Source organism: Hylobates moloch, unplaced genomic scaffold, assembly GCF_009828535.3.
Source record: "Hylobates moloch isolate HMO894 unplaced genomic scaffold, HMol_V3 SCAFFOLD_6, whole genome shotgun sequence".
Taxonomy (NCBI): domain Eukaryota; kingdom Metazoa; phylum Chordata; class Mammalia; order Primates; family Hylobatidae; genus Hylobates; species Hylobates moloch.
The window spans coordinates 54,398,552-54,423,194 of NW_026652281.1; the positions used below are offsets into that span (position 1 = coordinate 54,398,552).

Genomic DNA, 24,643 nt, shown 5'->3' on the forward strand with positions numbered 1-24,643 from the left:
AAGACACATGCACACATATGTTTATTGCGGCACTATTCACAATAGCAAAGACTTGGAACCAAGCCAAATGTCCAACAATGATAGACTGGATTAAGAAAGTGTGGCACATATACACCATGGAATACTACACAGCCATAAAACAGGACGAGTTCATGTCCTTTGTAGGGACATGGAGGAAGCTGGAAACCATCATTCTCAGCAAACTATCGCAAGGACAAAAAACCAAACACTGCATGTTCTCACTCATAGATGGGAACTGAACAATGAGAACACATGGACACAGGAAGGGGAACATCACACACCGGGGCCTGTTATGGCGTGGGGTTGGGGGGATAGCATTAGGAGATATACCTAATGTTAAATGATGAGTTAATGGGTGCAGCACACCAACATGGCACATGTATACATATGTAACAAACCTGAACGTTGTGCACATGTACCCTAAAACTTAAAGTATAATTTAAAAAATTTTTTTTAAATTTTTTAAAGGAAAAAAAAGTTGATTCTCAGATTTCAGCTGGATATGGGGAGCTTAGACAGATTTGTAGAGGTTCTTACTACAGTGTTGGATTGGTTGAGTTTGACATGTCTATGGTACATACAGAAGGAAATGACCATTAAATAGTTGGCTTTGTGGCTCTGGAGAGAAATTTAGGACAGAGATAGACATAGAGAAAACTAGCTTCTAGATGGCAAGTGAAGCCATGCTTGTGGGGACCTTAATAATTTATTATAAAATTTCTAAAAAGGATAATGTGATTGTGTGCATTGTCTAATATCTATGACATTCTTAGGAAATGAGTCTTTTAGTGTTCAAGCTTCTAAGAAATATTTTTACAAAACATTTTCTTGAGGTTTCAGTTCTTCACAGTTTGCTTTTTGATCAGTATTATTTCACATTTTAGTGTTTTTTTTGTTTGTTTTTCACATTATCCAGGTTTTGGCTTTAACCACAATATGTCAGCCATAGAAATAAACAGCAAAATGAAGTTATTACATAACTTTTGCAACTTAAGCGACATACATTTATTTGGGTTTAGCCAGTTAGGAAAAATGTAAAAGGCCTAGGTTTATATATTTAGGTTTTTTTCCCAATTCCAGAAATCTGTATAGAAAATGCTTTTAGAAAAAATGTATATATATATTTTGATAATTTCAACAGAAAATATTATTCATTTTTCCTTATTTTTAGCTTACAGAGATACTTAAAATCTTATAAATAAAATAATTTAGATATATATTAAATATTTTCACATCTAACTATGGGAATGTAAATAAATTTTTTAGTATTACATTGTTTTTTCAAAAGATCAGTATAACTTTCTGCTATTTAATTCTAATGTGCTTACTAATTTTTGAAGAGCCTTCAAAAAGTTCATGGAAAACGCATATTATGAAAAATCCATGCATGGATTTCATTTTTATTGCACCAAAATAAACTCTTACTAACTTGCTATAACATGCCCAAAGAGGATCTCATTCAAGGCATTAAGAAATACAGGACATCAGTTTGAAAAGAGCACCTGTCAGAGCAACATGAATTCTGCTAAAATTGAAGCAAGAACAAGCATCAAATTTATAGTGAAGCTTGGGTGGAAGCATGGTAAAATCACTGATGCTTTTCAAAAAGTTTATGGGGACAGTCTCCCAAACAAATCAGTAGTTTACAAATGGCTAACTCATTTGAAGAAGGGACAGAACGAGGTTGAAGATGAAGCTCATAGCAGCTGACCATCTGCATCAATTTAGGAGAAAAAAAATTACCTTGTTTGTGCCCTAATTGATGAGATCAGTGATTAACAACAGAAACAGTAGCTGACATGTAGACATCTCAGTTGATTCCACCTACACAATTCTGACTGAAAAATTTAAGGTGAAAAAACTTTGCACTCAATGTGTACCAAAACTGTTGCACCCGGATCAGCTGCAGACAAGAGCAGATATCTCAATGGACATTTTTAGCAATTTGGATCAAAATAAACATTTCTTTGAAGAATTACAACAGGAGATGAAACATGGCTTTACCAGTACAATCCTGAAGACAAAGCACAATCAAAGCAATGGCTACCAAGAGATGGAAGTGGTACAGTCAAAATAAAATCTGACTGGTCAAGATGAAGGGTTCTGGCAACAGTTTGGGGGGATGCCCAAGGCATTTTCCTTACTGACTTTCTAGAGGGCCAAAGAACAATAGCATCTGTTTATTATGAAAGTGTTTTGAGAAATTTAGCGAAAGCTTTAGCAGAAAAATGCCTGGGAAAGCTTCATCAGAGAGTTCTCAACCACAAGAATATCCTGTTCATTCCTCTCATCAAACAAGGGTTATTTTGCAGGAGTTTCTCTGGGAAATCATTAGGCATCCACCTTGCAGTCCTGATTTGGCTCCTTCTGACTTTTAGTTTTCTAATCTTAAAAAATGTTTAAGGGCACCACTTTTCTTCAGTTAATAATGTAAAAAAGACTGCATTGACATGGTTAAATTACCAGGATCCTGAGTTCTTTAGGGGTGTACTAAAAGGCATGTATCACCACTTACAAAAGTTTCTTGACCTTCATGAAATGTTCGGAAATAAAGTATTTTTTATTTTTATCTTTTAATTTTATTTTTTTACAAACTTTTTGAAGTCCTCTCATATTATCTAATTTGAATTTTCAATGTAATTCTTTTATATTATTTTTATTTTGAATGAGCTATAACCATTGTATTTCCTATGCTGTGTATGCAAGCATATAATTTAATTGTTGTTTGCTATGATAATAATTAGATATAGTATGTAATATATGACATTTGTTTCCCTTACAGGAAAATGGTTCTCCTGAAGAACATGCAGTCTATGTTTGGGATCATTTCATAGCTCAGGCTGCTGCTGAGAATGTGTTTTTCGTTGCTCACAGCTATGGAGGACTTGCTTTTGTTGAACTGGTAAGTGCATATTTCACTCTTTTTAGTTCCAGTCTCCTTGTAGGTTTATCCCCTCTCCTTTCTTTCTGTTGGTATCAGTACTCTTTAAGTTATGTTATAAAGAAGGAAAATAACATATTTTGAGTAAATAATTTTATGATGTTTGAAAATAGTTTATTAATTTACTTATTTATTTTATTAATATTATTATTTTTTGAGATGGAGTCTCTGTCGCCAGGCTAGACGGCAGTGGCACCATCTCAGCTCACTGCAACCTCTGACTCCCTGGTTCAGGCTATTCTCCTGCCTCAGCCTCCCAAGTAGCTGGGATTACAGGCACGCACCACCATGCTCAGCTAATTTTTATATTTTTAGTAGAGACGGGGTTTCACCATGTTGGCCAGGATGGTCTCAATCTCCTGACCTCGTGATCTGCCTGCCTCAGCCTACTAATTTATTTTATGGTGACAGAGCTTTTTAGTGCTAACCAGAAAGCTTTTTGCCTGTTCCTTATTTACATATTAGTTTTTAATTTCTACATTATAGTGCCAGTTTCCATACATTTCATGATATTTATTGTTTCCTGCTTTATGTATATACTATTGAGGCTTATGTTATCTATAAAGTGTTTAAAATTTCAAGAGACATTTTGAATACTTGAGAATATTTTGATAGTCTTTAACTGACTTGATACTTGATCAGAATTTTATATAATTAGTATTGAAACTACAAGAAAGCTTCCATTAATCTGCTTCTAACTAGAATGCATTGTTTGGTCATAGAAATCTTCATATTTCAAAATAATTTGATTCTTGGAGTTAAGATTATATGTACGTGATAGAAAAAAAATTACCAAATTTCTGAATTCTGTCTGTTTTAGATGCAATATTACAACTTCGCAATCATGGGCCAGCATGGTTAATGTGATATAATCAATTCTAATAATGGATTAATGAAGAATTCATGCCTCCCTGTCCATAAACTCTTATGTTACAGGAAGTTATCAATCTTACCATAAAATAATTAATTTGATAAAAGTGCAGTTGATCATTTTAAATCCAAATAGATCTAAGTGGACATTAAACCAGAGACACATATTGATTGCCTAATTTTTATGTTTCTAGACTTTGGCGTGTTTTTCTCTGACATGGAAATTGAATATATTTCCATGACCTTTTCAACCTCCCTATGTCTTATTGCTTACCCACTTGATTTAGTTATAAAACTGGTAGTGACATCTGAGAATATTTTAGCTGACCTAACTCTACAAGTGCTTCTGCTGTCTTAAGATCAATAAATCGTTAAGTTAAATCATTTATTTTCTAAATTTATTTCAGTTTTTAGGGATTATTTTCAACTAATTTTAACTATGTTGAATTAATTGATTTATTTTGATATATATATATAATAGATATCTTAAGATAGCTCTTTAGCACACTAGTATGATGTACTTTTTAAAATATGAATGTTGTTTTTCAAATAATTCCTTTCAATCCCTACAGATATAGATATATAGCTATATAGATATATATATATCTCTATATCTCCATAGATATAGATTATATATAGCTTATTTTTTCTTTGTAAGCTGTTAAATTACTTAAAGCATGAAATTTCTTGACTTGTAGAGTGACTTAAAATATGTCTGAAAGTCTGCAAGGCTAATCAAATTTTAGAGTTCTATAAAACATAAATTCCCATTTTTTAACTTTTAGACAGTTTACGAAAACCTTTACACACCAAACTTAAAATTTACATGCCTTTTGGACAGTTTTTACAATGAACTGAAGATGCCAGAGTTAACAGATGACCAGTGTGTCAGTCCTGTTTTGCCCGTCCTGCTTGTCACACACTGGTGGATATTTCTCCACTTTTGTTCCACTTTAATATAAAGCACACAGATGTTTCAGAACAAGACTTGACTTCTGACCTTGAGGCTATTAGGGTCAGGGTCCTCAGGGCCTGTGAAATTATCACAAGCTGAGCTAAAGTTTTTCTCCATCACAGGAAGTAACCAGTAAGTAAGAAGTTAAAAAGGAGCTTTGTCAGAGAGACAAGATGGTCTCAGTAAGGGTCAGCTTCTGTAGTCTGCTATCTCTGCAGGAGGCACATGCATGGGAGGAGGAATATAATATAACCACTGGCACATCACATATCTGTCAGGCAACGCCAGGGCTGAGAAGTCTATTTAATGTAATATACGTTGTTTAGTTTCTAAAGTATTAATGGCAATTATCTCATCTTCTTTTTTTTTTTTTTGCTACTTTTTGTGAAATAACTTTGATTTGGGGGTATGTAATGGAAGCATACAGATGGTGGCAAATGAATAAAGACTGGTTCCTGACCTAATACAATGGATTCCTTTAAGCAAATAGCATTGTACCCTGATGAATTTTACATTATTTTTTGACAAATTTGATTAATATGTTTAGGTCCACTGTGTTTTTGTTTCAAAGGCTTTCTAAAATATAGTATTGTTAAAGAAATAATAAACATTGAAATGTTTTTAGATCCTTTGCTTTTGCCTAAAACTGAAAAAAAATGTTTTTCAGTTTTAGGCAAAAGCAAAAGATTTAAAAACTCATGGTGTTAAAATGTTGACAAATAGGCATTTTTTCAGGACTTTTCAACATTAACTGTATTGTATGAATTGTTTTACTTTCATTCAAAATTTTAATATTAATTTTACAAGGAAGTAAATTGTCAAGATTAATATATAAATCTTAAATTATAATTTGTTTTTTTGTCCCAGTAGTGCATTATACATGTCAGACAGTAAATCCTTTGGATTTCAGTCATTTAAATTGTCATAAAATTTTACTTTTGATTAAAGATCACACACACACACACACACACACACACATTTCTTAGGGAACAGTCTTAGTTTGTAGCATCATGTTTGAATACATGGAAATTGTTTTTGTACCACTGTCATACAAGTTCACATTCTTCGTTATGTCATGAATTTCAAAAAAAATTGTTTTAAATGTAAATTGTAGCAAGTACAGTTTCACCAGTAAATGCAATTACTTACGCTTTAATATTTTGCTAATTGTTGTTTTCAAAAAGTGATTTACTATTACTTTTCAAATATTTGTTTTCGAAAAGTGATTACTATTGCATAATTTACTATTATATCCTATCTTAAAATGTTGAATTTCTCTTGAAGAATATCTTATCAGAGATTTTTTTCAAAACCAATATTCATTTTATGGTAGTAAATCTTAGAACTTGATTAGATCTGACGTCATTAAAAAACAGTATACATTTTATTATAAGAAGAAGAAACATCATATTAAAAATATGCTATTAATTGCTTTTACTCTCACCATATGGTAACAACTCAAATTTCCAATTCTCTGAACTCTCTGTATTCCTAGTAAAAATAAATTTTGATAAGACAACCCTATTGATTGTAGGATTTAGTCATTAAAGACAAAAGGAAAGAACTGTTTCATCTCATGAATTGATAATGAACTTTTAAAAGTAATATATCTGCCTCTGTTATCTTTTCTGTATACTTAAAATAATGCCAATATGTAAAGTTACAGTTATTAAACCATCATTTACAAAGCCTGAAATTTCTTACAAATTTTACTTTACACGTAATAGAATTATTAACCATAATTAGAATGTATTTACCAAATTCATCTGGAAAGAAATCTACAAATAATGCAACTTACTTTTGCCTTATATTAGTTGTAAAAAATTCAGGCTCATTTTTTGAAAATTAACTGTCATTTTAAAACAATGCAGTTTTTGACCTTCTTCGTCATCTTTTTCTCCAGCTACTATGATGAAGTGATTTCATTGCTTCTATTGTTGGCCATTTCAGAGTGTTTTGCTCTTATCTTTCCAGGTGATCAGTTTGGCCAAATCAAGTAACCTTAAATTTTTTATTTAATTTGGAAATTAACAGGCTTTATCAATGCCCAGTTATTGATCTCAGCACACCTTAACTTCCCTGTTTGCAGTGCTCAATGTATCAATTTGAATGGAAATCTCTTTGCTTAGCCAAAACAAGGGTGTTCATATATTTTTGTAAAACATGTTAAGTAATTTTAGTAAATATATTTCATTAGTTTATTGTATCATCTCAACTGATACGAACTTTGTGTTTTTCTTATTACTTTTATTTCCTTTTCCATGTTATTATTAGTATATTCACAACCATCATTAAAAAATCACTTAGAAATGTGTGAAAACAGCTCCTTTTGAAAGTGTATCGCTACCCACTTTTGATTTTGGTTTCTCCATGCTTGTCAGCACTTGATTGGCACCTCACTTGCATGTGAATTAAGGAATGAAGGGAACTCTATTTTCCTGCCATTGTTCCATGCTGGGCTCCCTGGCCTCCAGGCAGCCTAAGCTGCCCTTCAGCAGCTGATAGAGGACTGGTTTTGGACATAGCTGTATGAGGACACTCAACCTCTCTCTACTCTCAGTAGATTTTTTTAAATTGCCTGGAGCATGATTTGGATTTACACTGAAGAGAAAATGGAACTAAAATAATTAGTCTTTTACATCAGCTAACTATGACCTTAAAGAAGTGTCATTTATATTTTGTCCATGAGGAACAAAGTAAATTGGATATTGGTAAGATATCTGCATAATGTGATCAATGAGAACAGCTAAAAGTTGGGCTGCTGGGAGTCAAAAATTGAGGGAAGTTAAAATTAGGGAAGTAAGCAAGAAAAACTGAATCATAGTGGTATCCAGATATCTCACGCCAAAAATACTCTTACAAACTTACTTTAAAAATCTAGGTAATTCAGTAAAAATAAATTGCCATTTGTAATATAACTTCAAGATACATATTAATTAGTTTTGTTAAAGTTATCTTTTATGTCCAATCTCATTTTGCCCAAATGATCTAGAAACATCTTGAGGATAAAGAGTCTAATACTGCTCTTATCCCAAGTTTGAAAATAATATGTATTACAACAACACGAGTAGTCTTAAATATCTGCACAGTTAGTTGACTAACATATAGAGTTTAACACTTAACGCTTTTACTAACTAAATTTATTAATTCTCCCTACTCTCCATTTAAATATTGACTGATTTGGGAATTCTACCTAATCAGTTACTCCACATAAACAGTGTTACTTTTTTTGTTCTGGTGTAAGACTATTATAGACTCCTTGTTGCTGGCATGCCCAGCTCTCAGTCTGACTGAAAAGATTGCTTCTCTATGACACACCCTTGTAGGTATAGTCTTTTCAATAAAATAAGAAAATGACTAAACTAAATTATAATATAACTAAATTATCATCGTAATAATATCCTTACAATGTTATATGGCAGTCTATGAAATAAGTCTCGAAAACTTTCCATTTCATCCCCAATCATTTCAACTTCACCTTTTATTTAATAATTAGCTTATGTTTGCTTGTTTGCATTTTTTAAACTTTTTTATTTCTGAGGTAAATTTTACATACTTTTATCAAGATATAATGAGATTTATTGAGCTTTATTGAAATATGACTTACATGCCATAAAATTCATCCTTTAAATAAAATATGCAGTTCAAAGGCTTTTTGCATATTTGCAGACTTGTACAACTATCATTACTATCTAATTTTACAACATTTTTATCACCCCAAAAGAAATTCCATACCCATTACCCATTTCTCCCGATACTTACAATCCTGCCAGCAGTGTATAAGGGTTCCATTTTCTGCACATCCTCACCAGCACTTATTATTATCTGTCTTTTTTTATATTAGCTATCCTAGTAGGTGTGAAGTGGCATCTCACTGTATTTTTTTTTTTTTTTCATTTCTCTGATGAATAATGATGTTGAGCCTCTTTTTATGTGCTGTTGGCCATTTGCATTTTTTGGAGAAATGTCTACTCAAATCCTTTGCTCAATTTTAATTGGGTTATCATTTTTATTTTTGATTTTTCATAGGTCTTTATATATTGGTACAAATCTCTTATTGATAAATGATTGTGAAAATTTTCTCCCATTCTCTGGATGACTAATTCACTTTCTTGATGATTTCCTCCAAAGTACAGAAGTTTTAATTTTGATGAAGTCCAATTTATCTAGTTTTTGTTTTTGTCATTTAAGCTAGTTTTTGTATGTTGTGTGAGGTAAGAGTCCAATTTAATTCTTTTGAATATGGATATTTAGTTAATCCCAGCACCACTTATTGAAAAATACTCTTCTTTCTTCTTTGATTTGTCTTAGCACCCTTGTCAAAATCCATAGACGATAAATGTAAGGGTTTGCTTCTGGACTGTATTTTATTCCATATATACGCCTGTCTTCATACCAGTACCACACTGACTTGATTACTGTAGCTTTGTGGTAAGTTTTGAAACCAGGGGGTAGATCCTCCAACTTTGTTCATTCCGTTTCAAGATGATTTTGGCTATTCTAGGTCTTGCTTTTCCATATGAATTTTAGGACTGATTTGTTAATTTCTGCAAAAATAAAAAAGCAGAGATTTGTATTGAGATTGATTAAATAAGTTAATTTGGGGAGTGTTGCCATCTTGACAATCTTAAGTCTTCTAATCCGTGACAGTGGGCTTTCTTTCCATTTATTTAGGTCTTTTTTCAAAAATGCTTTGCTGTTTTCAGTGTACAAGTCTTAAGCTTCTTCTCTTAAATTTATTTCTAAGTATTTGATTATTTTTGAAGCTATTCTAACTGAAATTGTTTTCTTAATTTTATTTTCATATTCAGTACTAGTATATACAGACATGATTTATTTTTATATGTTAGTGTTATATTTTACAACCTTGCTGAATTCACTATTTTTAGTTCTAATTGTGTGTGTGTGTGTGTGTGTGTGTGTGTGTGTGTGTGTGTGTGTGTATTCCTTAGGAGTTTTCATATTCAAGATCATACCATTTGTGAATACAGATAGTTTTACTTCTTCCTTTTCAATCGGGATGAATGTTTATCTAATTAATTTATATATTTTTGGTTTTTTGCCAAATTCCCCTGGCTAGAACCTCTAGTACAAGATTGAATAGAGGTGGCTAGTGTGGACATCTTTGTCTTGTTCCTGATCTTAAGAGGAAATTGTACAGTATTTCATCGTTAAGTATGATATTAGTTGTGATTGTTTTCATTCCTGATAGATTATTTCCCTTAAGAACTTAGTGTGCTCCTTAATGTTTATCTCCTTTTATATCCTTCATGCACACCAAGATTCGATTGTTTGGAAGGCTGCTGAAGTGGAGAAAAATTTCACTAATCTTTAATAGGGATATTTTTGTAGAATAAAGGACCCATCTTACTCCATTGGAATTACGTTTGGAAGAGGTTTTTCTTAGTGTCCACATAGTAGATGAGCTGCATTCAGGTCCTACTGCCTTCCCTGCATGTTTGTAGCTGAGAGATTGGTCACTCTGTCTCCTGGTTCCACAAAGACTGCTAGGAAACCAAGGACTGCCTGGCAAAATTAGCACAATAACAAGTTAAGGAGAACTCAAAGGAATTGACATATTAATTTGTTAAATATAAATCATTACATAAGAAATATTTCTTTTTTCCATTGGTATTATAAAAGATCTTAATGATAGATTTTGTATTTTACTGCAAATATGAGACTATGATTGACTATTGTAAGCCTTTTATAAGAAGGAATGTAGAAAAACACATTTCAGTTGATAATAGGGCTGTTTTTACTGTTCTTGTAACCTTAAAATGATCATTCATTGTAAGCCCTCTCCCAAATAAAATTCCCAGGCACAGTGCACCTTGGACATCTCAAATTGGAAAGGACTTCTAGGGGACAAAAAGAATTCACAATCAAAGTCATTTAACTTTTAAAAGTTAGGATCCAATCGTTATTAAATAATTTATTCAAGTTACCTCAGAGGAGCCAGGTGGATTTAGACTCAAAGCATACTGGATCTTTGTTAAGGGAAGGCTTGAGGGAACAACAGTGGAAGCCAGATTCGAGTAAAGATCTTATTACTAGAGTTCAGGATAGTTTCAAGAGGAGCTACTTCAGCTGTAGAGGTTGGCTTTAGAGGGAATAGAATGTGAGCTCTCACCAGGGAGTTATATCAGACTATGGTAAGCTCAGGTTTGAATCAGGAAGTACAATCTGGTTGTGGGGAACAGAAAATCAAGGCAATGGGTAATGACCGAGCAAACAGAATCTAGTAATTGGTTTTAAGAGTGCCGTTTTCCTTCACCATGTCCCACCTCACTCCTTTATAGGAAATGAAGGAGAAAAAATAAACAGGATCCAGTACCTGGGGGAGGATTCACAAAGTAAAAGGTTTAAGGCTTCACTCATTGCCTGGGAGTTTCAAAATGGGATCTTTTTCAGAGAAAGAAATAAGTGATAATCATAGGCATAAAAATCAGAAGGATTGTGAACAAATCAAGGCAGAAGTCTGATTATGTGGCTTAGATTAGAATGGAATAGAGTAGAATACTGCATTCTGAGGACATTTAAGATACTCTGGACTGGTCTTTGGTACCCTGGTTATCCGGTTTCTGTGGCAATAAAGGAGATGGAGAGGAAGGACTATCATTTTTCCTTCTCTTATGGCCAAATTTTCACTATGGGTCTAACACCTTCTTTGGTCTCAGAGTAACAAAGTGATACTCTTCTAGGTCTCTGTAATTTTAACTTTCAGAGTTGGAGATTTTTAACCCCTACATGTATATCAATTGTTCTCACTTCATATTTTTTGTTACAGGTTTTTAACACTTTCATTGAATGAATTTAGCTTACAATAAAGCCACCAGAACCACAAAAGTTTGACTTTGTGGATTGAAAGTGTTTCTTGGCTGGACCTTGAGGCTCATGCCTGTAATCCCAACTCTTTGGGAGGCTGAGGCAGGAGGATTGCTTGAGGCCAGGAGTTTGAGACCACCCAGGGCAACATAGGAAGACCTCGTCTGTACAAAAATTTAAAAAAAAAAAAATTAGCCAGGCATGGTGGCACATGCCTGTAGTCCCAGCTATTCGGGAGGCTGAGGCAGGAGGATTGCATGAACCCAGGAGTTTGAAGCTGCAGTGAGCTATGATCACACCACCACACTCTAGCCTGGGCAACACAGCAAGACTTTGTCTCCAAAAACAAGCAAACAAAAAAAGTGTTTTCTTGGAGTTAAGATTGAATATTATGCCCTCAAGGCAAGAAATGTTTCCAAAAATTGTTATTAAAGATAATTACTGTTTCAGTTGAACATACCCACTCCACACAAGTACTGGGGAAACATTAGAACACATGATCTCTGGCCTCAAGAAGGTTTTAGTCTAAATAGGAAACATTTTTAAACAAAGAGAATAATATACGGGATATTTGTGAAGTGGGATAATAGCTAAGAGATCATTATGTTAAGGTCCACAGTATAAAGATCCATACAGTAAATTTGTCTTAGAGGTAAGTACTAGGAAAAATCATTTGTACAGATGAACTGATATGTTCTTTTTGTTAGAAAATAATGACTATATAATACATTTTTGCCTTTATCTCCCAGAAACCCAGAGCTATGGTTAGTTTTCCATTTCAGTAATTTATTCTCAGCCTCAGTCTCCTATTCATTGTCCTAATACATAGTTATCTTTTGCTTGATGCAACCTTAGAATTCTTTTTTTAACTGGTAGAAAATAAATAACAAACGTATTATTTTCATTGGTTTATGCCATGCTGCCTAGCGTGGCTGGACATACAGTGAGTACATACTCAAGAAATAGTTGTTGATTGTAGATTTATTTATAAATGAATTATCAGGACCAGATCTCAAATGGTGCTATGTTGGGTCAAAATGAAGAAAGTAAGGCCTGAGCCACAAGACAGAGAAGAAGATGGACAAGAGAACGAAATTGATAATTTAAGTTGAAAAACAGGGACATTGAGAGTCAGTCTCACTGAGTGCACAGAAGGTACAGTCTGTGGCCCTGAAATTTTGAACACTTAAGAAGCGCCGTTAATGGAAATTGATTAGGAATTCAACTAAGAAGATACTGAAATCTCTAATCAAAGAAACTAGCAGAACCTTATTTGAACCCCAAATTTCAGTTATGTTTTCTGTGATTAAATTGAATAAGGCTCATACCCTCTAGAAATTAGTTTGCTTATTTAAGTATTTATTCATTATCTTGGTCATTTTGGGCTCCTATAACAAAAATATTATAGACTATGTGGCTTATACAACAAACATTTGTTCTCACAGTTCAGGAGGCTAGGAAACCCAAAATAAAAGTACCAGCAGATCCAGGCTCTCTCTAGTGAGGGCATACTTCGTGTCTTATAGACAGTTGCCTTCCCACAGTCCCATCTTCTTTCCCTGTAGGTCAAACTGTTTTCCTGCTGGGATATTTGATTAAGTTTGTGGTTCACACCCATACTAATCTCCTTATCAAATGTTTGTTCGGCCACATCCTTAGTGCTCTCTTCAGAACATCCTTTCTCTTTTGTTCAATATGGATAGGCTGAGAATTTCCAAAATCTATAAGCTCTCTATCCTTTTTTCTTAATAATTTCTTGCTCATTTCTCTCTTCTTGCATTTTCACTATAAGCAATCAAGAGGAACCAAGCTGCTCCTCTAACACTTTACTTAGAAATCTCCTCAGCTAAATATTCAATTTTATTGTCACAAGTTCTACCTTCTAGAAAACACTAGAACACACAATTCAGCCAAGTTCTTTGCCACTTCATCTCAAGGATTACCTTTTCTCCATTGTCCAGTAACATGTTTCTCATTTTCATCTGAGACCTCATCAGAATTGACTCTAAGATGCATATTTCTACCAATGATATAACAAAAATGCCATAGACAGGTGGCTTAAACAACATTTATTTCTCTGAGTTCTGGAGACTGAGAAGTCCTAGATAAGGGTGTTAACATGGTTGGGATTCATTGAGGGCCTTCTTGGTTTGCCTATAGCCATGTTCTCATTGTGTCCTCACATGGCAGAAAGAGGGAGAGAAAGCTCTAGTCTCTTCCTCTTCTTATAAGGACACTAACCCCATCTTGGGGGCTCCATCCTCATGGCCTCTTTTAAATCTAATTACCTCCTAAGATTAGTGTATTCAGATTTCTTCTTAGTTTTTCCATACCTTATATGAATTTTTCTCGTGAAGAAGCTTGTTAAGGAGCATTAGAATACAAATAAAAATTGCTATTCAATATTTTAGTGACAATTTTATAATTGAGTCAAATGATTTAAATGGATATTTAGGCACAAATAGGCATATTAAACTTCTAATATTTGTGCCTAAATAGGCATATTAAACTTCTAATATGCCTATTTGTGCCTGAATTTCCAGAAGTCAATATCTAACTTCTATTTTCTCCAAATTTCCATACTGCATTCACCAGACAACTGCATTAGAAGAAAAACTTTATGTTTATCTTTCTGTGCTGGGCAGAAAGATAAAACACACTCAACTTTCTCCTACAGTAGAAATCCCCAGTCTTGACTCCTTTCCAGTTGGGATTCTTTATAAGCATAAATGTTGATTTTCTAAAGGTTTCTAGTAGCCTGTCTGCTGACAACAAAGAAACTTTGACTTTCTCCATCAAATGATGCCCTGTAAATTGTGAAAATAAAATGATGTGAGATCAGTGGCCTATATATTACCATTGTATTACTGCTCAGTTTATCTCAGAAAAAAATTCCTGTTCCAATATCATTGATAGTGTAATGAAAGTTTACTGTTCTAGGCTCAGCCTCAAATTTTAAGGTTTGCTTCCTATTACACATTGTAGGGCATCTATCCAAATATTAAACATATTTATATTATGTCTACATATTAAATATGTAGTAATATATTAGATATCTTTAGTATATTGTAAACTTTAACGTCTGATAGCATGTGTGTTTACTCTAAGATCTCACAGTAGATTCTCAGAACAGATACCTTCATATCCAATTACTGTGTTAAGAGTTCTGCCTCACTCTCATAGAGTTCTGTCATTGCTATCAGTATAGAATACATGTAATCTGTCAGCCAGCCATGATGGCCTAAGACATGACTGGGTCAAGAACAGTTCTAAAAAATTCATAGTAGTGTCTTTAAGGATAAACTTTTAAAATAGAACTAGCATTTATGAGTCTCTTGCAAATCAGAAGGCAGTGGCCTCATCCTCGTGCTGATCATCAGCATCTCTCATGCTTAAATGATAATGCACTGGGGCTATCCTAAGCAATTTGTATACTTTATCTCATTTAATTCTCATAACACTTTTATGAGATACTGTTGTCCCCATTTTACAGATGAGAAACATGAAGTATATCTTTCTCCCATTAAAAGTATGACCTCACTTTGTAACAGTTACGTTTTTGTTTTCCTTCTCATGAAGTACCTGTGAAAAATAAATAAATAGTGTATTGTACTGATTGTAGTGACTGTTAACCCTCAGACAACCTCCCGGTTTTTCATGTATTTCAGGGTTCAATTCTACATTTCTCTGTTGAGTTATATGATGATTTAGTTTTTATTCTTTCTTTATTGCTTATTCTTTTTGTGCCTTCCAACTAAGGCTTTCAATTTTAATCGATTTTTCATTACTCAAACTAGTGAAGGGGAAATAAGGTGTGGAAAATGTAAAATTAGACAGTCTCCAAATCATTTATATTTAAATTTTGAATATGTTTTGATGTGGTGCTCTGGAAATTTAGTTTAAGCAGGAAAATTGAAAACACTTGATGAGGATCTGGAAAGTAGATGAGTTGCGTTGGCCAAACCCCTGATTGGCTCTTTTTTGCGGCTCATTCCATGCTGGAAAGAGACAGCTGTCTTCTAATACCAACTAAATCAAATTGACCTTTCATATCTCACTGGAACAGTCTCTGCTATCAGCATTTGCTCCTTCATATTATCCATATCCATAAGTTACACCTGGAAGTAATAGCTATGTAGAATAGCACCTACCAAGTACCAGGCATTGTTTTAAGTGCTTTACAAATATTAACTCATGTAGCCCTTATAACAACCCTATGATGTAACTACATTATTATCCTCAGTTTACATATGAGGAAACTAACCCACAGAAATATTAAGCAACTTACCTAAGATCACACGACTAGCTAGTGAGGGAGCCAGAATTGAAACCCAGGCTTTCTGGCTCCAAAGTCCATGCTCATAACCACCATGCTATACTGTCACTCAAAAAAAAGAGCACTAGGTTAGGCAGGATTCTGGTACATTTGGTCATTAAACATTATTTATGCCAGGTACAGTGGCTCATGCCTTTAATCCCAGCTCTTTGGGAGGCTGAGGTGAAAGGATCAGTTCAGCCCAGGAGTTCAAGACCAGCCCGAAAACATAGTAAGACCCCATTTCTACAAAAAATTTTTTTAAATAGCTGGATATGATGATGCATGCCTGTAGTCTCAGCTACTCAAGAAGCTGAGGTGGGAGGATCCTAGGAGCTCAAGGATACAGTGAGCCGTGGTTGGACCACTGTACACTAGCCTGGATGACAGAGCCAGACCCTGTCTCCAAAAACAAAACAAAACAAAACCATTATTTAGCAAGGCATTGTACAACCTAAGTTTAACTCTATCAGGTAGGTATGATGAGCCTTGTTTGACAGATAGAAAGATTGAGGAACCTATCGAAGGTTGCACAAAGGACAGAATTAGTCCATGTCAGCCTAGTTTCAGAACCAATCAATTTACCCATGACACACACTTCATTCTAATTGGGTTTAAAAAAAAAAACCTACACAATGTAAATTTGTAATAAATTAGGATATTTTTAATTGGTGAGGGAACTCTTCATTTAAAGAAATTTTGCCTTTTTATTTGTAAAGCACAAAATTCGTTGGCAGGCTAAACAACATACCTGATACCTACCTTTTAAATTGAAAATGTGCTTTTAAAAGCAAGAAACACACATTGTACAAGTGATCTCAAAAAATACAGAATTTCATTACTCAATGCTTATCACAGTGTCAGCACATATCAAATATTAGATGATAATATTCTAAAATTGTTTTTATTTTATTTTTTTCCTATATATTGGAGAAAATATAATGAGTTAAATATTTTAACAAGACGTGAAACCATAGTTGCTTGGTCTTTTGTATTTTACTTACTGTAAATTAGAGTTTACATTTCACTGTGAATACCAGACAACTCAAAATTCCTATATTTGAAATTAAAATAGGAAAAAGGGAAACATTTGAGTCCCTATAATTAACCTGCTACTTCATGCCTTTCTGATTTATTATAAGCACTTCATCTGATATCTAATACTTGAAAAGCTATAAAAGAGTATTATATTACTTTGATTTTTTTATCTCTATGCTTTCCCCACATAAAATAGTAAAGTTTTTTTAAAGCTTTGAGTCTAAGAGGATCAAATGAATGACATGTTTAGTTATGCCTTAGGGAAAAAGTCTTACTAGAGTAAACTGAAACTTAAAATCTTACCAATGTAGAAAGCACTAGAAATGTTAAAAATAAAAAGTGAGCTTTGTTTATCCTACATATTTTCTTTTTAAAAATATTTTATTTATTTTTCAATCTTTTAGGTTCGGGGGTACATGTGCAGGTTTGTTACATGGGTAAACTGCATGTCACTGGAGTTTGGTGTACAAATGATTTTGTCACCCAGGTAGTGAGCATAGTACCGATATATCATGCATAATTTCATATTCCTTTCCACTAGCTAAATAAATCAGTGTTTTAAGATGTCTACGTCCTTTTAATGGCTAAGTAAACTGCTTCAAATAGTGAACTGTACAGTAGATGACTGATTTTCGTATTTTATATAGTGTTTTGCCAAGGAATATCCCATACATCAATAGCTAAAAGAAGAATCATATAATTTATTTTAATATTAGAAATATTTGCTACATACCCGATTGAAAATACATCTACAGCTAAATTTTCAAATTTAAAATTCCAGAATAGAAGACAATTAAAGTAAATGTACTAACAGATATTTAGAGTTTTCTTATTTGCCTGATAGTATCTGTATTATAGTTGCTGGCATAATTCCTATTTAAAATATTTTGATTTTTTAACTTATAAAAGGCTCTTTAAAACATGAAATTCCTAAGAAACAGCTGGTTTTAATAAAAACAAAAAATAAAAGTATTTAGAGAAAAATTTTACACTCTTTTATTATTCCCTTGAAGGCCTGATAATGGAACATTTTTGATACAGCCTTATAAATTACCTGACTTGCCTTCAAGACCCTTTGACAGGGATAGAGAGAGAGAGAGCTTTGTGTACTAACTTTGTGTACCTACTAGGTCTTAAGGTTATTATACATTCTTTTTTTTTCTTTTTTTTTAATCATTATACTTTAGGTTTTAGGGTACATGTGCACAATGTGCAGGTTTGTTACATATGTATCCATGTGCCGTGTTGGTTTGCTGCACCCATTAACTCGTCATTTAGCATTAGGTACATTCTAATCAGGTTTTTAAGAGATTCATGGAGATACAAACATTAATTTTAAAAGAAAAACTGTTCCTGTATCAATACATTAAACACTATAGAGAATAATTTTTGATGATAGGGTGAGTTTTTAATGAATGATGACTACAATTTTACATTTTGAATGATTTCTCCCATAACATTTTTATTTTATTCTTTGTTCAAAAACTACCTGAGATTGTATGTGGGTTTTTTTTTTTTAGATTATTTCCTGTTCTCAAATACAAACATACTTAAAACTTAACCTTCTGAAGTGACAGCAAAATTCAGCTATGCCAAGAAATTTTAAGAAATCAGAATTTTATTTGCACAGTCCTAAAAGTAATGCTGAGTATTTCTCCCGTGATATTTTCTTCCATTTTGCTGTACTCCAGATCCCAGGAAGAGTTTTTAACTAGCTATTAAAAATAACCCATTTTACGAATTCGCGGGCAGTATGAGACATTCATCAGTATATATTTACTGTCTGAAGCTGATATAGCTGTAAGGTTTTTTATATCCAATTGATCTATTGCGCATGTTCCCTCCCTAGGTTGCAGGACGTGCTTCTATTTGCATAAGGCCCTGGGCAAGGTTTTTTCTTGCATTGATTGGCCTGTCCAAGGCAGCCTGGTGTGTTCTTGCATTGATCACTTTGTCTTTTCTTGGAAGACAGTGTTACACTGAGTTCATCTCAAACATTCTAGGGAGAAGGTAAAACTTTACTGCAGATGTCTCAATTTTATTCAGATGTTTCTTTGAGTATAGGCCCTTTTTGCAAGGATAAGTATTGCTTTTTTTCCCCCTAATTTGGATGTTTCTGCAGTTTGAGTGCACTGTAGACTAGATTATATTTGAAAAAGCTACGTTAAAGAAAATTGCTAGAGTATATGCCACTTATCTTGTACTATTTTTGTTTTTAAAACAGTGTATCTTGCTTCCAGCTTGAAACCATTTTCTTTAAACATGATCTCTCAAACCTAGATGTAAACTAAAATTTACTGGTGTTTGCAGTAGGTTACCACTTGTCTTTACTAACTTTATATACATTATAGATTCCTTAGTTTCAGTGGGACATGCATCGCTTTATGTGTTTAAGAAAATGAGGAGTTTGATTAGTTTCACTATGAAACAGTGGTCCAGGATGATTTTCCTGGTGCTATTCATTATTATAAGTAATGTTAATGTGAATAGTACAAATTTGTCAAATATGGAAATGATTAAGCAGCTATATATCAATTATAGGTGAAATATATTTCATATCATAACTTATAAAATAGTAGTGTGTTACTTGGTGACAATGGAAACCTGAACTTGAGGATTTTTCAACCAAATCTGTGAGAAATTGAGCAATGAATGTTTTACAGCTTAGCACTCTTTATTGGCTGGTCCTTAAATCAACATTTATATGATCTGCCAAAAAACATATTTGCCTACACAGCTAATTATCAAGAAAATGCCCATTACCTCCAACCTATTAGCTATGCATTTAGTGAGGAACTGGTGAGACAAATGTAGGATTCTGTCAAGATGTAGGACAATATCCTCCTCCAGACCAGTTTTCTGTTTCATCAAAGCCTATGTGAATTTATAAGAAGGTTACTTTTGGCAAAGATTTAGAAATGTGTCATGGCTGAATTTGATTATTGTGTGGTTGTAATTAAATTCTGCTACCATAATTCACAATGGTTCTAGAAAGCATATTTAGTAACTCCTACTACAAATCAGGACATTTTTGTGTATACTGTTTTTTAACAGGTCACTATTTCTGAATATTGTTAAAGTGTAGAAGTTAAATTTTACAGAAAAACATGACGTCAGTGATTTCACTCAGTGGTATCACTGGTGTCACTCTATATCATAAGCCATAGAAATCTATTTCTACGTTAATAATTCTGTTTTGTAAAATTTGATACTAAAATGTTAGAGATCATATTTCGTTTACTTTGGAAATTCTGGAATTCATACTTTAAAAACTCTGGAGCGAATTAAATGTTTATTATACAAGAGCAATAACCTCAAGTGGTTAGATAATGTCATTTGCTGTTTTAAGGTGTCCTGTAAAAGTTTCAGCAATATATAGCTATATAATGAAGTATATACCTGAGTTGTATGTAATTTATCTAGCCAGTGTTTATAAATAGAATTACTATTCATGTAAATAACATATATGAGGAAATATGATCTTATATTGAAAAATTAGATTTGTGAGTAATTTAAACTTAGAATGTCTAAAATTGTTAATCGTATATAAATCATAAAAATATGAAAAAAATTATAAAAGAGCCGTAACTGTTTTCTGGAGATTTAGTGTGTGTTTGGTAGTTTAGGGGGAAAATTATGAAAATACCAATGAAAAAGGCATATAAAAGTATTAAGATGGAAAATCTCTTCAAGTACTTAAGAACAGCTCTTCAAAACTAAATCCAATCTGTGTAAACACAGATACTATGTTGCAACTTTTGTTCAGTGCCTCTCAACTTGGTGCAAGTGTAGCTCTCTGAATTGGAATTGTATAGTGTTTGTACATTTTTTCCAGCTGAAATAGAATATACATCATCTTGCATAATTTACTTGTCTCTGGTTGTTAAATTTGCATGTCTGAATGACTGAATATATATCTTAAGCTTCTACTAGATATAAAATAATCTCATGAGTGGAGGAGAGCTCTTTTACCTCAGAAATCAGAGGAGTCTATATATTTCACAGCAACTCATGATCAAACAAGTTAATTCAGATGCTGGGAAGTGCTTTCGCTTAGCTATGTGGAAGAACCATTGACTCTTTACAACCAACAAGTGTATGGTGCAACAGGAGATCCATTGAAAACTATAGGACTGAACGGCAACCCCAAATGCAAGTGACCATGAGCAACTACAACTAGGTATAAATATGCATTTGAGCTGAACAGACTTTCTGACATATAATTTAGTCAAAATTGCTGTATTTCTTCCCCTTAAATTTATACATAATCAGCTTCTTGTATGGACCCAAATTGGAGAAATGTAATTCAGTAGTTGGTGGGAAATGAAGGATTGTGGCCTCTGTGTAATTATAAGGAAGGATGCTGTATGATGCCTGCTGTTTTATTACTGCTCAGATCATACTCAGGACCTTACACTGGAAGAACACCTTCTCCAGACTCTTCTGTGCAGGGGAATGGTGATCTGAGTCTGAAGTATGTTCACCGTGCTTACACTCTAAACATTTCTGGGGAAACGGGGGTTTTGCTGTGAGGTACTGGGAAACGTGAAAACGGTAAAATAGCTGGTAAAAACTTGTTCAGTGAAATCCTTTGTTTTTTCCCATATATAATGAAGAAGCAAGGAATTGCCAAAAAGCTTTCAAGCTAATGGATTTTCAAATATAGGAATAGTAATTTTTAAATCATAGAAGAAAGGATTCAGTGATTTCAACCTTGTTCTCATTATTTCCCTTTAACAAAGCATCATATATTTAGATTGGTGATTTCTAGAAGTTACCATGTTTCTATTATAACATATTTGAATCTGAGAATTTCTAATAACACCATGGTAACTTTGTAGTGAAAATCATTAATCATTAATTATATATTAGAATGCATCCCCTCATAAAATCTCTAAAGATGTATTTTTTCTGTTTGACTGCTGAAATAAAATTTGATATTTCACCACCTAGGACATGCTTGTAAATTTTTTGCCACTCTGTATGATATTATTATTATATATCTCTAGTTACTTAAACTTAAGTTTTAATTGTAACTTTGATTTTTAACTTGCAGTATATGTACAAATTTCAAATTTTTCAAAATCAAAAAATTAAACATAAAAAGATTACTAAAGATATACTTTGTTTTAGGCAAAAGTGTTTCTTTTCTGAGGAATAAAACATATATTAAAAAGTATATAATTTCTGAATAAAAAAAATCTACTACCTGTCTCTTACTCTTCCTCAATCCCTGCCCCAAGATAATATAAATAAGCAATATATATTGGCTAATAAGCAAGCATTAACTCCCACTGGCAAATATGAGCAGTTCTTAATGTTAACTAAAATCAGTAGCTAAAGAAATTATATCAGAAGACTAATATTTCCTTTATGCTGTATTTTTTCTTTACAACTTTTAATAATATTGAATTATTATTGAAAGTATAATACAGTTTTATCATCTTGATGAAAATGTTTCTGGTATAATAAGAGTTGATTAAAAATGCATTATGCTCAATTATTTGGTATGTATGTATGATTGCTTAAGTATATGGGAACTCTTAGTGAATAATCCTTACAGATATGATATGCGTGAACAGGTGTTTACTTATTAGATACTCAGATGAATATACATATGTTAAGGAAATACCTTTCTTTGAAGTTATCTTTTATATTCTTTTTCTGCCTTTAAGCATTTTATGAGAATCCTGCCATTTGTGTCTGTTTAGAACACATAGGCAAAAGAAAATTTGTATTTGAACACTTTAATGTAGGCTTTAGAAAGTTAAAGCTAAAAGCTCACATTTTAAAATTTATCTTTGTATGGTGTCTGTGTACATATATTCCCAAACTCTTTGAGATGTTCTAGAAAGGAATCAAATGTATTTATAGGTATGTTAATGCTGATAATGGAGTACATGGGTTACAAACCTTTTCCATTTCTTTTGACCTTGTAGGAATAATAACAGCTCTGAATCACTATTTCTGTCCGGCTGTATACGAATCTAGCTCCACTATCTTCATAATCCTAACGCAGCATCTCTTTCATGCAACAGGCATGGACCTGCTTACCTTTCCCGTTTTCTACAAAAAGAAAAACCTGACCAGGGACATTTATTCATACATTCCCCAAATCAACACATAGAAATGTTTTGGGTTAAGTCTGAAAAATTCTTATCTCCAAAAATGGAAGCTTTTCTCTCTTTTTTTTTTTTTTAACTTTTAAGTTCAGGAATACATATGCAGGTGTTTTATGTAGGTAAACTTGTGTATGAGGGTTTGTTATACAGATGATTTCATCACAAGGTCTTAAGCCTAGTACCCATTAGTTATTTTTCCTGATCCTCTCCCTCCTCCCACCCTCCACCCTTCAACAGGCCCCAGTATGTGTTGTTCCCCTCTATGTGTTCATGTGTTCTCATCTTACATCTTAGCCTTTAGAACTTATCCCTCTTTTTGGGTGGCGGGGGTGGTGGGTGAGGGAGGAGAGGGAATTGATGTAGGGGAGTTCTAGGGTGGGTTTAGAAATCTCACATCACTTTATGCCTACATTAATAACAAATAACCACCAAGTAGTCTATTGTTGAATTAAAGATGAAAACTGTAGTATCCATGAAAACAAAAATTTGTAAAAGACATGAAAGAACATAACAACTTTATATGTATAATGTTTTTGTCTGTTGAAGAGCTGCAGAAAATTACTTGATGTTTAGTGCCAGCTGCAATAGCATGCTAAACTGCAAATGTTCCACCAAGGAAAAAACAAGTCCTCATTCCTCGTGGATAGGTGCACAAATTGGACTTTTCACTATCACCTATCTAAGCAGGCACCTGTTATTACTCATGTGGGATAATACTCCATTTCCATTGGAGATTTTTGTGAGAAGTAACTCATAATTGTTAATGCAACAAAATGTGTGTCCATACAATTAGCATGAATGTAAATATGTCCATCTACATTTTATTTCCTTCTGGATGTTAGCAAAATACTGTTATAAGTAAGAAGGGGGTTTTTGTTGTTGCTGTTGTTCTTTAATTCTTAAAGATTTTAGTAGTCTTGCCAATGTTATGCTTCCTTAAAAACTCAATAGTAAGCATTTTAGAACTTTTTCTAAATTTGAATAGTTGAAGTTTCAGCTTCTGTTTTAACCAGAAGTTATTGTAAATGGCCAAAATACCTATCTACTGCTAAATATCATTGTGGAATTCTGTTTATGCCTGCTAAACTATTGCATTTGCATCTTCATCCTTTTAAAGATGGAGCAACTTAAATGCACATAGGAATCTTTTTATAAAAGCATAATTATGTCTTGTGCCTTTTAAAATGCAAAGCTAGTCCTATATGCATCATTGGTTTATGTGAAAAAGTAATTCACAAATGGACTTCTGTATAAATACATGTTTTAAATAGCCTTGAATTTTTCTTGCCTTGTACTTTTTATGTAAATAAAATTAAGCAATTGTTTATCTTATTAATTTGCTTTTTATTAGAAGCTTATTTGATACATACATACCCAGTCCTCCTGGCTTTTTGGTTTTTCCTGTTTATCATTTTTATTTGTATGGATGTTTTCTTTTTCATTGTGATTTCTTTTTTGCCCCCATTTATGTGTCATCTATGACAAAAATTGCTGTTAATAAACAAGTGACAGTATTTCATAAAACGAGAAGCTGACTTTACCTGTTTGGCACA

The 24,643-nt window shown here is 33.1% G+C and overlaps 1 protein-coding gene across 7 annotated transcripts in view; it reads left to right on the top strand.

The window, feature by feature from the left end:
• Window positions 1-24,643, top strand: part of FAM172A (family with sequence similarity 172 member A) — a 477,012-nt gene that overhangs the window by 270,492 nt on the left and 181,877 nt on the right. For all 7 annotated transcript variants that reach the window (XM_058440715.1, XM_058440713.1, XM_032156824.2 and 4 more), the window contains one exon: window positions 2,804-2,923. In XM_058440715.1, the coding sequence (XP_058296698.1) occupies window positions 2,804-2,923 (120 nt within the window). The remainder of the gene's footprint in view (window positions 1-2,803; window positions 2,924-24,643) is intronic.